The 14,654-nt window shown below is 46.5% G+C and overlaps 1 protein-coding gene across 6 annotated transcripts in view; it reads right to left on the bottom strand.

Annotated features, from left to right (window-relative positions):
- LOC118385569 (disabled homolog 2-interacting protein-like) overlaps nucleotides 1-14,654 on the bottom strand; it is a 235,590-nt gene that overhangs the window by 11,442 nt on the left and 209,494 nt on the right. For 5 of the 6 annotated variants that reach the window (XM_052521327.1, XM_052521326.1, XM_052521324.1 and 2 more), the window contains 7 exons: nucleotides 11,165-11,309; nucleotides 6,349-6,493; nucleotides 5,976-6,212; nucleotides 5,540-5,741; nucleotides 4,287-4,483; nucleotides 2,456-3,335; nucleotides 383-517 (listed from right to left, as the gene is read on the bottom strand). In XM_052521327.1, the coding sequence (XP_052377287.1) occupies nucleotides 383-517; nucleotides 2,456-3,335; nucleotides 4,287-4,483; nucleotides 5,540-5,741; nucleotides 5,976-6,212; nucleotides 6,349-6,493; nucleotides 11,165-11,309 (1,941 nt within the window). The remainder of the gene's footprint in view (nucleotides 1-382; nucleotides 518-2,455; nucleotides 3,336-4,286; nucleotides 4,484-5,539; nucleotides 5,742-5,975; nucleotides 6,213-6,348; nucleotides 6,494-11,164; nucleotides 11,310-14,654) is intronic. The other variant, XM_052521325.1, reaches the window with a different exon arrangement.

Raw genomic sequence — 14,654 nt, 5'->3', positions numbered from 1 at the left:
CACACACACACACACACACACACACACACACACACACACACACACACACACACACACACACACACACACACACACACACACACACACAATTACAAAAGAGAATACCTTAAAGTTGAAATCCTTTGACCATTCAGAGTATTGTTATTAGAGATGCTGGGTTACTGTGAGTGATTGTAGGTTGTAACGGGGGAAAAGCTTAAGGGTAGGAAGGAGGTCTTGGCATTGGGAGTTGAGGGGAGTAGAGAGAGTACTGGTTACAGGGAGTGAGGTAGTGTTTACATTTGAGGGTTAGGCGGAGAGGTAGAGGATGGGTGCTGAGGACCGGGGGGGTAGTTAGGGAGGTTGAGAGAGGGTTAAGGTTGGTTTGGGAGTTGGACGTTACCTTCTCGGCCAGAGTGAGATCCTCTCTGTTTCTGAACTCGGGGTCCATCCCCTCATGGTCTACATACTGCACATTCATATTCAACAGCCAGGCAGCCGTACGGTCCAGCGCATTGGGGTTCATTGGGGAGGGGGCCTAGTGGAACCAACACAACACACACACACATGAGCTGAGTCGAGTGGGACGCCCACACACGTCATACGGTACACACACACACCAGCATACGGTGCACACACGCCGACATACAGATTACATACACACCGGAATAAGCATGGAATGTGCATGGAACATGATGAAACAGATGTGATCACCAGAGCAAAGTGTGGTATGTGTGTGTGTGTGTGTGTGTGTGTGAGAGAGAGAGAGAGAGAGAGGGTGTGGTATGTGTGAGAGAGAGGGTGTGGTATGTGTGAGAGTGTATGTGTGTGTGTTTGAGTGTGAGATAGAGAGCGAGCGTGTGTGTGTATGAGTGAGAGAGTGTGTGTGTGTGTCATTAAATGTGTCAGTTAAGGTGACTGACAGTTGGTCAGAGGGAGATGGAGCCTTTGGACTGTGAAGGGAGGGGAAGAACAGTGGGGTCGTTTCACAGACAAAGTCCAAAACACTCTTTGGAACTGAAACATTGACTACATTTATTTGAATCTCAGATATGGTGTGCTGAATTAATTAAAATATATTCGCTCAAACCTCACACTGTCATTTCATTGTCCTTGGACACTTCTCAGAAGAATACCAAGGTCAAGACAGACAAGAGATTTCTACTGAATATACAGTGTTAGTAAGTCAGCTAGTTCGGTAGCGACATATTCATGTGATGTTCGGCGACATGCCCAGCAGCCTATCGACATATCTGGACGTCATTCCGAATTGGACAGAGACAGGATCATTTCGTGAACTCAGAACCGAGCCAGGTTTGATTACAGCTGTGTTGCACGGATGAGAACTACAGTTGCAATCTTGTCAGTATATAAAGCACCGAGCTCTATTAAAAATACATGCATCTCCAGACACAGCTGAAACCCAGTCAGTGTAGCCAGACAGCGACTCAATCAAGCAATTGATTTCCTTCTCAGTGTCTCGCTCTAATCCCCCTGCTATGTCTCTCTAATGGAGGTCAGAGAGGAAGGAAGGAAGGAAGACATTCAAAACAACATGCTTAACAAATCCCAGTAGGGCGCGCATGGTGTCTGTCTGGTTTCCATTACGACCCCATTAACCCTCGACCCTCGGGCTACACCAATCAGTCAATCACTAAGCCGGGGGGGGGGCAGGGTATTGCGGGAAACTGGGAATGTAAATGTCCTTCCTGTCACCTTGAGGCCAGAGATCACCGGGGGGGAAACCATCGAACAGCCAGCCTGGTCGATGTTGACCTGCTGACTATGAGGTCATCTTTAACAGCCACGAGGATTGCCAGCAGATCAATTATAGACACACTAGAACAACTCCCAGTCCCAACAGCGAGAGACACACAGCCACACACACACACACACACACACACACACACACACACAAATAACCAAGAGCAAGATTTGAGTGAGTGTGTGTGTGACCTGCTACCAACCCACCAACCCCCCCAAAAAAAGGACTAACTAATAAACAAACTAGCCTGTCTATCTCGATGCGTCAGTACAAACGCAGGAAACAATAGACCAACGCCTGCATCCATCACTCGACCTGTGATCCCTCGCTATTAGACTTCCACGTGTAAGCGGTGGAGACGCTGAGCGCGTGGCGTTTACGGCCATTACACGCCGGCTGCTCCGACGACTAGAATCAGCTGAGAGCTCAGGCACCACCCACCGGACATACAGGCCTCGTCAACATGCAGCGCATAATGGGATGAAGTGGTGTTAATGGAAGCTTTCCGTGACACTGCGTCATTTGTTCATTTAAAGCCTTATTTAGCCTGAGAACTCATTGAGAGACAAATTACCATGTTTCAACGCTGATCTGGTACGAACCCTCCTGAAAGCCAATTTTGAAGTTACCAACATGACTGCCAGCCAAGGACCATGCTGTAACAGCTATCCCCACATACACAGTCATTTGAACAAGCGTACGTTGCCTGACCTGTTTGTGCTGGGCTCTCTGCTTGGTCTCGGGGCTGTCTCCTTTTGATGACGACGACTGTTGCCGTAGCCGCGCACCACTGCCGGGCCAGTCGGGCGACGATGACATCATGCTGCCGCTGGAGGGGCGCGGGTAGGGCCCGCTGTTGAGCAGGTTCGGCGGCGTGCGGCCCCTGGTGACGGTGGTCTGCGGAGGGGGCTGGTCTATCCTGCGCTGGGGGCCGGCGATGTTTTGTCTGGGCATGGTGGGCTGGGCCTCTGTGAGTGACAGCTGCCTCCGCGTGCCTACAAACTCCCCCGAACGACGTGCATACTCCTCCCCGCTACTCCCCCCACCACCACCTCCTCCTCCGTGGTTCAGGAAGGTGTTGTGTTTCCCTCCTCCTCCCAGCCCGTCCTCATTGTTGCTATGGGAACTGTGGGAGCTGTGGCACTCGGAGCCTGAGTCGGCCATGCCTCGCGGTGACACTGGCAGCCCTGCCGCCATCTGGTAGACGGGGTTCTGGAAGGACAGGGGGGCCAGAAGCTGAGCCGGCCTGCCTGGGGCACTCTCCGACCCAGGGGTGGTGGGGGTCTGGACCGGCCTCCTCAGTGTAGGACCTCCAATGATGTTACCCTGGGGGGTCCGGGCCGACCACACTCCCCCAGGAACGATGCCCTCTCCCAGTCCGTCTGAGGGGCCGCCCTCTAAGATGCGGGGGTCCTGGAGGTCCACCATGGACAGGCTTTTGCTGCCGTTGGCCATGCCCAGCTCGGGTTCATTGGACTCGGAGTAGCTAGAGCTGCGGGCCGGGGAGGGGTGGATCCCAGAATTCCTGGTGACGAAGAAAAGATCCTTGTTCTCCGGGGTCGGGGAGGGTAACCTGGTGAAGTCCACCAACCTGAGAGAGGGGGGTTGAGGGGAGGAGGAGCAGGAGGTAAAAAGGAGGAATGGCAAAGATAGAGAGGTTTTGACTATTCTGTAAAACAGTTGTACACGGCTGTATCTATTGACCCTTACAGACATGAAAAATGACCAGTCAAACCCTTCAGCCCACACATGAGAGGCAGTTAAGTGTGAAATCCCAATGAACACTCACCCTACACAACAGGACACATGGTATAAAAACAGCAAACCAGCAGCAGGTGAGGATGTGAGTCATAGGGAGAAGTTAAGTGATCCACACTCATTCTCCCCTCCCCTCCTCCCCTCCTCCCCTCCTCCTCCTCCTCCTCCTCCTCCTCCTCCTCCTCTCCTTTCCTCCACCACCCAGTCAGAAGCTTTATTGTCTGGAGACGATTACCTTGACAGCCACGATTTATGTCCCCATAATCTCTCTCTCTCTCACTTTCTCTCTCTCTGCTGCTTTCTCTCTCTCCTCTCTCTATATCCTTCCCTCTGTGTGAATGGGATGTAATTAAGAAAGACTGCTAGAATGCTAGTCTTGTTCACTCCAGCCTCCATAAATCTGACTGGGGTTACAGATTCTCTGCCAGCCTGATAAGGAGGGGACAGGACAGGGACTGTGGCTGGGTCGACACACCATAGCGTGGTCTGATAAGGGGGGTGCGCGACGACGACAGTGGCTAATTATACCGATTGATCCTGGACCGCCGTTGAACACAATAGACAACAATGACCGTCATCTCATTCACCGAACAAAGAAATGAACTTACAAGAGATCGTCATTATCATTCTTCATTTGTTGACCTTCATTTAGAGATATTTTATCTCACATGAAATTTGAAGGGCAAACCTTGACCACATTAATCCTCCCTACCCATACCCATACTGTTTCCTTTTGTTTGTTTTGTTCCTCCTAACCTTTACCCTACCCTCACCCTGTCCTTACCCTGAGAGGTCATTGTCGATGACCATCTTCTGCAGGCCGGTGGAGATGCTGCAGCCTGCCCCGGTGTTGGGCGGAGACCCTGTGCGGTCAGAGGGGGACGGAGCGGTCATGGTCATGGTCATACTGGACGGATTGGTCAGCGCTGTGTTCACCTCCCGGAGGATCCTGGGTAGAGGTCCCAGTTTGGAGGCGGAGGTCTGAGGGGCAAAAGGTTCAAAGTCAGAGATGGGGTCAGGGGTGAGGGTAGCGCAGTAGAAACGTTGAGGCCTTTAAGCACAGATCTGAGATCCACTTCCACCTCCTGCAATCCTAATAATTAATCAGGGCGGTGGGGTACGGAAGACATTAGACTGACAAGACTGACATTAGATCAGTGTCTAGGCTTGGGGGCAAACTTCATCCTACTTAGGCTCACTCTGTATTAATGGCATTCTTCACAGTCTTCTACTCCACTATATATGAAGCCATTTTAAGCATTCGTGTGGTGCCGCTGCAACTTGTATAGGCACTAACTGAAACCTTGGATCGCAGATGAGACACCAACTTATTTTCCTCCAAAATGTCCGTCCCCGTGTCCGTGTCTGTGTCAGTCAGTCAGCTGCTCGATGGCGTATTCTTTTTCCAATTACAGAGTGCTAATCTTACTCTAATTATGCCCTTCAGTTTGAATAATGAATCCGAGCCTGGGAGTACTTGATGTCGAACGGGGACAGACAGGAGTGAAATAAAAGGAAGCGTGTTGTTCTCTGTGAGGAGCACACACACATACAAATGGAGTCTATATGGGGTTTGTCCCCAAATGTACCTAGTAATTACCACGCTGGGATGGCTCTCCATACGGAACCATGACTTATGCACTAGGTGCCCTAGCGAATCCATTTGCAAGTCAGAGCACACCAATAGTGCACTCTCATTGACAGAGAGTGGTCGCGGTAGTTGTATTATATAAGCAATAGTGTGCTGTACACATTGGTGAATGTTGTTCGGTAAACATGCTAATGCACCCTGTACATCATTAAACACTGAAGGGTAGTGATAATGCACCACAGCATTTTTAAGTATGTACTTTCAAAGTACGTATTTAATTAGGGCCAGAGTTTTTTTCCTGACTACATGACCTGACCAGAGAAAAAGGTCTGGGGGCCTAGTTATATAGGCTTTCACGAGGTCTCAGAAAATGTTCTTGGTCAATTCCGATCATGACAAAATGTCCCTTGTATTCATTGTGTCCCTCCCCTGGTTGTCAGCCCTACCTGGTCCATGGTAGAGACGACCTCTGACAGCAGGTTGTGCAGGGTGGACAGCTCCCGTCCCAGGTCGATGTAACCTTCGAACCCTGCAGTGTTAGAGATGGTCTCTGGGTTGGAGATCTCCAGCAGGAAGCGCTGCATGTTAGTCCACTCGTGCTCCAGGAACTGGTTCATAAAGGACATGTACTCCTCCTTACTGCCAAACCTGGGATGGAGGGAGAGAAAAAGAAAGCGAGAGGGAGAGAGGAGGGGGGAGAGTGAGTGCCTGCGTATAGAAAACTCTCTCTCTCTCTCTCTCTCTCTCTCTCTCTCTCTCTCTCTCTCTCTCTCTCTCTCTCTCTCTCTCTCTCTCTCTCTCTCTCTCTCTCTCTCTCTCTCACACACAAACACAGTGAAAACGGACGACGTCAACACACACACGCCGTCAACACACACTCACTTAGTGAAGTTGGCCAGGTTCTGGGTGACCTTGGCGATGAGCGTGAGTGTGCGTGCGGTGCGGTCGTCAGGGTACTCCTGCATCAGGTTGAAGAGCGACGGGGACATAACGGCCGGGCACAGGAAGCGCAGGAACAGAGACGCACTGATCAGCCGCTCGCTGATGTCCGGTCGGCCCCGGCTACTGCACTCCTGTCGCCACGACGCAAACACCTCCTTCAGTTCCCGTGGAAACACACTGCCAGGGAGGGGGACGTATCAACAACATTAGGGAGGAGATTGGACAGTGTGCTGTTCCCTGTGGTAACTGTGGTTCCTAAAATGTCACGAGAGATAAATGGTAGTGTATTGTGGCCCGGTGTCCCAGTAGTTACCAGTAGGAGTTGATGATCTTGCAGAAGGCCAGCTCGCAGCACATCTTCAGGTTGCTCTGGTGCTCCTGCAGGTCATTTGACGAACACTTGGACGGGTCCACCTCACAGTTCTCATCTGACTCATACAGCGCCTTGATAAACTCACCTGTAACACAGAGAGAGAGAGAGAGAGAGAGAGAGAGAGAGAGAGAGAGAGAGAGAGAGAGAGAGAGAGAGAGAGAGAGAGAGAGAGAGAGAGAGAGAGAGAGAGAGAGAGAGAGAGAGAGAGAGAGAGAGAGAGAGAGAGAGAGAGAGAGAGAGAGAGAGAGAGAGAGAGAGAGAGAGAGAGAGAGAGAGAGAGAGAGAGAGAGAGAGAGAGAGAGAGAGAGAGAGAGAGAGAGAGAGAGAGAGAGAGAGAGTCAACGGGGTTGGAGAGGGAGACAGGTGAGTGACGAGACACAAACATTCATCCATTCAGACAAACATGAATTCAGACACTAACATTCATTCATTTAGACACAAACATTCATTAATTCAGACACAAACATTCATTAATTCAGACACAAACATTCATTCATTCAGACACAAACATTCATTAATTCAGACACAAAACATTCATTAATTCAGACACAAACATTCATTAATTTAGACACAAACATTCATTAATTCAGACACAAACATTCATTAATTCAGACACAAACATTCATTCATTTAGACACAAACATTCATTAATTCAGACACAAAACAGTCATGAATTCAGACACAAACATTCATTCATTCAGACACAAACATTCATTCATTCAGTAAACAGTTTGTTGCTGGGGGTAGTTATAATGATTGACCACCAGGGGGCTGTTTTTGCTATTGACCGCTGGGATTTTTAAAACTAAAGTGACACTGAATCGCTGAAAGAATTACCGTGTCTCAATTCAAAACATCACACCATAACAGCACACCATAACAGCATACCATAACAGCATACCATAACAGCATACCATTACAGCATACCATAACAGCATACCATAACAGCACACCATAACAGCATACCATAACAGCATACCATAACAGCATACCATAACAGCATACCATAACAGCATACCATAACAGCACACCATTACAGCATACCATAACAGCACACCATTACAGCATACCATAACAGCACACCATTACAGCATACCATAACAGCATACCATAACAGCATACCATAACAGCATACCATAACAGCATACCATAACAGCACACCATAACAGCATACCATAACAGCACACCATAACAGCATACCATAACAGCACACCATAACAGCATACCATAACAGCACACCATAACAGCATACCATAACAGCACACCATTACAGCATACCATAACAGCATACCATAACAGCACACCATAACAGCATACCATAACAGCACACCATAACAGCATACCATAACAGCACACCATAACAGCATACCATAACAGCACACCATAACAGCACACCATAACAGCATACCATAACAGCACACCATAACAGCACACCATTACAGCATACCATAACAGCATACCATAACAGCACACCATAACAGCATACCATAACAGCACACCATAACAGCACACCATAACAGCACACCATAACAGCATACCATAACAGCACACCATTACAGCATACCATAACAGCATACCATAACAGCACACCATAACAGCATACCATAACAGCATACCATAACAGCACACCATTACAGCATACCATAACAGCATACCATAACAGCACACCATTACAGCATACCATAACAGCACACCATTACAGCATACCATAACAGCATACCATAACAGCATACCATAACAGCATACCATAACAGCACACCATAACAGCATACCATAACAGCATACCATAACAGCACACCATTACAGCATACCATAACAGCACACCATAACAGCACACCATAACAGCATACCATAACAGCATACCATAACAGCATACCATAACAGCACACCATTACAGCATACCATAACAGCATACCATAACAGCACACCATAACAGCACACCATTACAGCATACCATAACAGCATACCATAACAGCATACCATAACAGCACACCATTACAGCATACCATAACAGCACACCATTACAGCATACCATAACAGCATACCATAACAGCATACCATAACAGCACACCATTACAGCATACCATAACAGCATACCATAACAGCACACCATAACAGCATACCATAACAGCATACCATAACAGCATACCATAACAGCACACCATAACAGCACACCATAACAGCATACCATAACAGCATACCATAACAGCACACCATTACAGCATACCATAACAGCATACCATAACAGCACACCATAACAGCACACCATAACAGCACACCATAACAGCATACCATAACAGCATACCATAACAGCATGCCATAACAGCACACCATAACAGCATACCATAACAGCATACCATAACAGCATACCATAAGCAAGACATCACTTCAGACCGTCACCAACTATCCAATGACAACAATAGGTCAACCAACAATAAGAACCCTGAGTGAACCTGAGTCGGAGACCCAGGTCATCCCAGGTAACACAACTGATGTTCATGCGCTTCAGACAACGCTCCATCAACGTTCCACAAACAACCCCCCCCCTCTCTCCCCCTTCCTGTCAACCTTGCCCTTCCCATATGAAGGAGAACAAGAGAAGAAGAGAGAGAGAGTGAGGGAGGAGAGCGAGAGCGAGAAAGAATGAGAGAGTGGATGTGGTAAGACTATAAAAAGAAGATCTCATCCGTAGTTTGACAGTGATAAAGGTGTAATCACTTCCCCTGTACAGTTTGTCTGTCTCTCTCCCTCCCCCTACTCCTGGTCATCCTTATGTCACCCCTGCATGGCAGACCAGAACCAGTTCATCTTTGGCAGCGATGAGATGTTCCATTATTCACCTACGGTAGGCTTCAAAGCACATTAGCTCCAAGGAATACACACATGGATGATTCACTGAGGGCCCAGTATATTCTTAACACAACCCCAGAAATAAAGACAGACAGACAGACCTTTTAGATCTATACACAGAGAGGGAAATAAGAGAGGGATGGAAAAAGAAAGAGCATTTGCAGGGAGGGCGTGTGCTTTTCTGCAGTTAAAACTGCTGCTGTGTACATTTCTAAACCAGGCTGGATGAGGTAAATACAGCAACATGCACCAGGCTTATCGCCGGGCCCACGGCCAAACAATAACACAACACTGGACTAACCTTATGGTAGAGAAAGGGAGAGTGAGATAGGGAAGGGGGAAAAAAAGAGAGAAAGTCCTGTGTACAGGAGGGTTGGGCCTTCTCTGCCTTAAGACCTCCACTACAGCTCAATGACCTTTGACCTCTACTACAGCTCAGTAAGCACTTTACTATGAACTATCTAAAAAATGTGGTATTTCGTTACTTTAACAGAACATTTCCTAAAACTTAAAAGACGGTTATATTTAATGTCAATTTTGGTAATGTTATAGGAACGTTCTCCGAAAGACGGCACAACATTGAGAATGTCGTCAAATATTTCGGAGAATGTTAAAAAACATTATTCTGTGGGAATTTCAGTACTTCAAGCATAATGTTTCCTACAGGTTTCCGTATGGTTCTATTTAAAGCCATGTTCTCAAATTGTTCCGGAACGTTAAGAAAACTTTCAACAAAAACAACAAGAAAACTTTAGTAACGTTCAGGGAACGTTCTAATAATGTTATTTAAAAAACATACATTTCGTTCTCAGAACATTAAGAAAGCGTTCCATAAAAACCACTAAAAAACTTTAGTAATGTTCAGAGAATGTTCTAAAAATGTTATTTTAAAACATATACACTCCATTCTTCTCAGCATCAACAAAACTCTATCCCCTATCGTGTTAAGTGTGTTGACCGCGCCTACTCATTTGCCACATCTGAACTTAAAGTGGAACTGGCAGCGTTTGAACTACTTTGCAGATATGAAACAAACAGACAATCATAATATCAGACATGATGATCAATATAAAAATATTGCTATCAGGTTGTAAATCACAGCTGGCTTGTATGTTGTCTGTTGCCTCCACCCATTCGGGTTCCACTGTTTCAGTTTCAATGACTCAATATTCTGGACAAAAACGGATTGATGTAACTAAGGCTGGGAATGTCAATTACAATCAAACTACCAAGGGCAATGATCACAAGTCAGTCAACATGGCTAATAGGCTAGCATATCTATTGATTAGGCTATTTATTTAGATATTTCTTTAGCAAGCTAGAAACCGAGAGCCTAACGTTAGCTCGCTGCTTGGAGGATGTCAGGTCATTGGAGGAGTGGGTGAGTGACCGACCTTTCCTCTCAATTTTTCCCGGTGGAGACAGATGGTTTTTAATTAGGCGTTATTTACCGCAGTGTCCAAACGCACGGCCGCTATCCCACTCTATAATGCTATAGAATATTCACAAATAGCCTTTACTCTACGTCATTCCCAAGCATTCTAGGAATTCATGCTTGTTTGATTAGTAGTGTGAAGACTTGAAGGCTTGAAGGCAGGCATTAGAGAGATAAACATTATTTATCTTCTCTCCTCCAGAGGGTGGCCTGCGCTGAAGGGAAATGTCACGGTCCACAGACTGGAGCAGTCATCTCTACAGCCATCTCCTACAGCTGAATACAAAGACCATATCTACAGCCCCATCCTCCTCATCTGTACAGCAGATCCTACCACATACATCATCTCCAATAGCTTTATCTCTCCTCTCCTATAACTGAAGACATAGAGAGGCTGGAGAAGACAGGAAGGCAGACATTCAGAAAACGAGGCAGGCAGACAGATATATAGATACAGACAGACAGACTTACCAAGTGCGTCCTGCAGGTACTTCTGCCCCACCAGTTTGAGGTACTCCTCTATAGCCTTGGTGGCCAGGGTGTTCTCTCGGAAGATCAGGTGCTCGTTCTCCCCACACCGGTCCACCTCTGACATCATCAGGTCAGTCAGGAAGTCCTACAGCAAAACAGGAAGAGAGAACATGCTGAGATGAGACTACAACTCCCAGAAGACACTGCAGTTGCTAAGCCAGCCGCATACCACCCCGCATACCACTGCTGGCTTGCTTCTGAAACTAAGCAGCGTTGGTCCTGGTCAGTCCCTAGATGGGAGACCAGATGCTGCTGGAAGTGGTGTTGGAGGGCCAGTAGGAGGCACTCTATCCTCTGGTCTAAAACATATCCCAATGCCCCAGGGCAGTGATTGAGGACACTGCCCTGTGTAGGGTGCCGTCTTTCGGCTGGGACGTTAAACGGGTGTCCTGACTCTCTGAGGTCATTAAAGATCCCGTGGCACTTAATTTTTTATTTTTTTTCAATTTGATTTAATCCATTTTAGAATGAGGCTGTAACATATTAAAATGTGGAAAAATCCAAGGGGTCTGAATACTTTCCGAAGGCACTGCCTCAAATAAAACAGCAATTTACTGTGTTAGTCTGACGTGTGTAGACCTATGACACAAGTCATATCTTATTTAATAATAATAAATATAATAATATATGCCATTTAGCTGACGCTTTTATCCAAAGCGACTTACAGTCATGTGTGCATACATTCTACGTATGGGTGGTCCCAGGAATCGAACCCACTACCCTGGCGTTACAAGCGCCATGCTCTACCAACTGAGCCACAGAAGGACCACGCATTGTGCAAGTAATAATACAAATGACAATAATAATTTATTCAATTTATATAGTGCTTTTCAAAGAACCTCAAAAGCACTTCAAAGCACACGCAAAAAAGACAAGTAATTGAGAAAAACAACAGCACAACATCATGAAATGGACAGTCGTTAGAAACTTCATGGCTTGAGTGGTCATCTGAGGGAGGTGGTCAAGTGGGAGAGAAAGTCCGTAGGCAGGGTAGGAAACGCAGTCTCATCAAGGTGTCCCAGTCGGATGAAGTTGTGGCTAAGCCACTGCAGTTCATCACTACCCCAAAAATGAAGCCCTCACTTGGACGACGCTATGGCAGTCACGAAGTGGTGCCAGAAAGCACACCACATTTCAATAATAGTTAAAGAGCAGCCTTGTAACTTTGTCCTCCCTTACAATCCTCATCGCAGCACACCACTGCCGTCTTGCTTTCGGATTCTCTCCATCCTCGACCAGCTAACGTTAGCTAGCTAGCCAATTAAACAAATGACTTGCCAGCTTCAGTCTTAATTAACGCCGTGGTGGATTCTGATTATATGAATTCGCCACATTAATTGCAGTGGCGTGTATTCATGGATGCCAAGGGAAGCCAGACTTCCCCAAATATTTGACCAATAAAATAAATAAATAATCATAATAATTGATCTTTCGTCTCTCTGTGTCTTCATCATTTTCCGTCAATTCGCTAGTGGCTGAATCTCACCCGTGAAATCATCTGAGCGAGGGAAACAGCGCCCCTCTGTCTCAGTATGTGTAGCCCATGTATCTGATGCCGTCTGGAACAAAAGAGTATGACCTGTTGCCACCGTAGCATTTGATTGATTGATGCCAGCAAGCATTTGGCCTCCCTTGATAAAACAATGATGAAATAATTAGCCTATCAGCGTTGAGCTGAGCTCAACTGTGGGTTGTCCTGGCACGGCAAAATTCCCCCCAAGGGAGGCCAGTTTGGATTTGGCTTCACACCAATCAAATCACATCCTAATCAAAACGTCATCATTGTCAGACAAACGTGTCCGTTTCATGTCTGCTTGTGTTGACCTGCAGTACCTAGCTTGCTAAAATTGGCCCTTTCCTAAGCCGTGGATGGAGATGTGGATTTGGACTTGTGGTTTTGACATAATGCTCTGTACAGGCCAACGATTAGGATCTAACCATAAATGAATATATTGTGCCACTGGCCTGAGATGACTGAAGTTCAATATGTAGCCTAGATGTAGCCTGGTAAGCTCACGTTAACTAGCTAGCTAATTTAACTGGTTCATTTTTGCCCATGCGAGGAAGTTAGGCTACCTACTGTGGCTAAAATGCTTGCTAGCCTATGGAAAAACTAAAAGTGTAGTATATGACAGACCATAGACTGCTTTGGCAACACGAGGAGGATGGCATTGGCGTTCAACTAGTCTACAAGTAGTGTGAGTCAATTTCTTATTTTACTTGTGTGTGCACACACACACACACACACACACACACACACACACACACACACACACACACACACACACACACACACACACACACACACACACACACACACACACACACACACACACACACACACACACACACACACACAAATCAATATCATGGACGGCCACATATATTAAGCAACATTGATTGAGCTAAAAGCAAAAGCACTCACAAACATCTACAGATGCACAATCGAGAGCATCCTGTCGGGCTGTATCACTGCCTGGTACGGCAACTGCTCCGCCCTCAACCGCAAGGCTCTCCAGAGGGTAGTGAGGTCTGCACAACGCATCACCGGGGGCAAACTACCTGCCCCCCAGGACACCTACACCACCCGATGTCACAGGAAGGTCAAAAAGATTATCAAGTACAACAACCACCTGAGCCACTGCCTGTTCACCCCGCTATCATCCAGAAGGCGAGGTCAGTACAGGTGCATCAAAGCTGTGACCGAGAGACTGAAAAACAGCTTCTATCTCAAGGCCATCAGACTGTTAAACAGCCACCACTAACATTGAGTGGCTGCTGCCAACACACAGACTCAACTCTAGCCACTTTAATAATGGAAATTGATGTAAAATACATGTTTCACTAGCCACTTTAAACTATGCCACTTTGTTCACATACCCTACATTACTCATCTCATATGTATATACTGTACTCGATACCATCTACTGCATCTTGCCTATGCTGCTCTGTACCATCACTCATTCATATATCTTTATGTACATATTCTTTATCCCTTTACACTTGTGTGTATAAGGTAGTAGTTTTGGAATTGTTAGGTTCGATTACTCGTTGGTTATTACTGCATTGTCGGAACTAGAAGCACAAGCATTTCGCGACGCTCGCATTAACATCTGCTAACCATGTGTATTAGGCTGACTTGTGGTAACTACATGGTTATAAATCAGTATTTGTTTAGTAAACTGTGGAAAACAGGAACTTGTTTCACCACGCTGCAGGTCTGATACGTTCAATATTTTGCTTTGTGGACTTCACCGGACAGATGTCGCTTTCCGGGTTTTGTGAGGAAACTAACGTAAGTGTAGTCTAATTTATTCCGCCACTGTGCGACTCTTGTCTTTCCGTTGGCATGGTCTTCCTGTCACGGTGGCGTATGAACAAATGGGTTATAGAGCAAACAACATTGTACTATAGTTTATTTTTATTGGCT

Source organism: Oncorhynchus keta, chromosome 6 (assembly GCF_023373465.1).
Source record: "Oncorhynchus keta strain PuntledgeMale-10-30-2019 chromosome 6, Oket_V2, whole genome shotgun sequence".
NCBI classification, from domain to species: Eukaryota; Metazoa; Chordata; class Actinopteri; order Salmoniformes; family Salmonidae; genus Oncorhynchus; species Oncorhynchus keta.
Note: the sequence above shows the minus strand (reverse complement) of the source record. Positions and strands in the feature narration are given on the sequence as shown.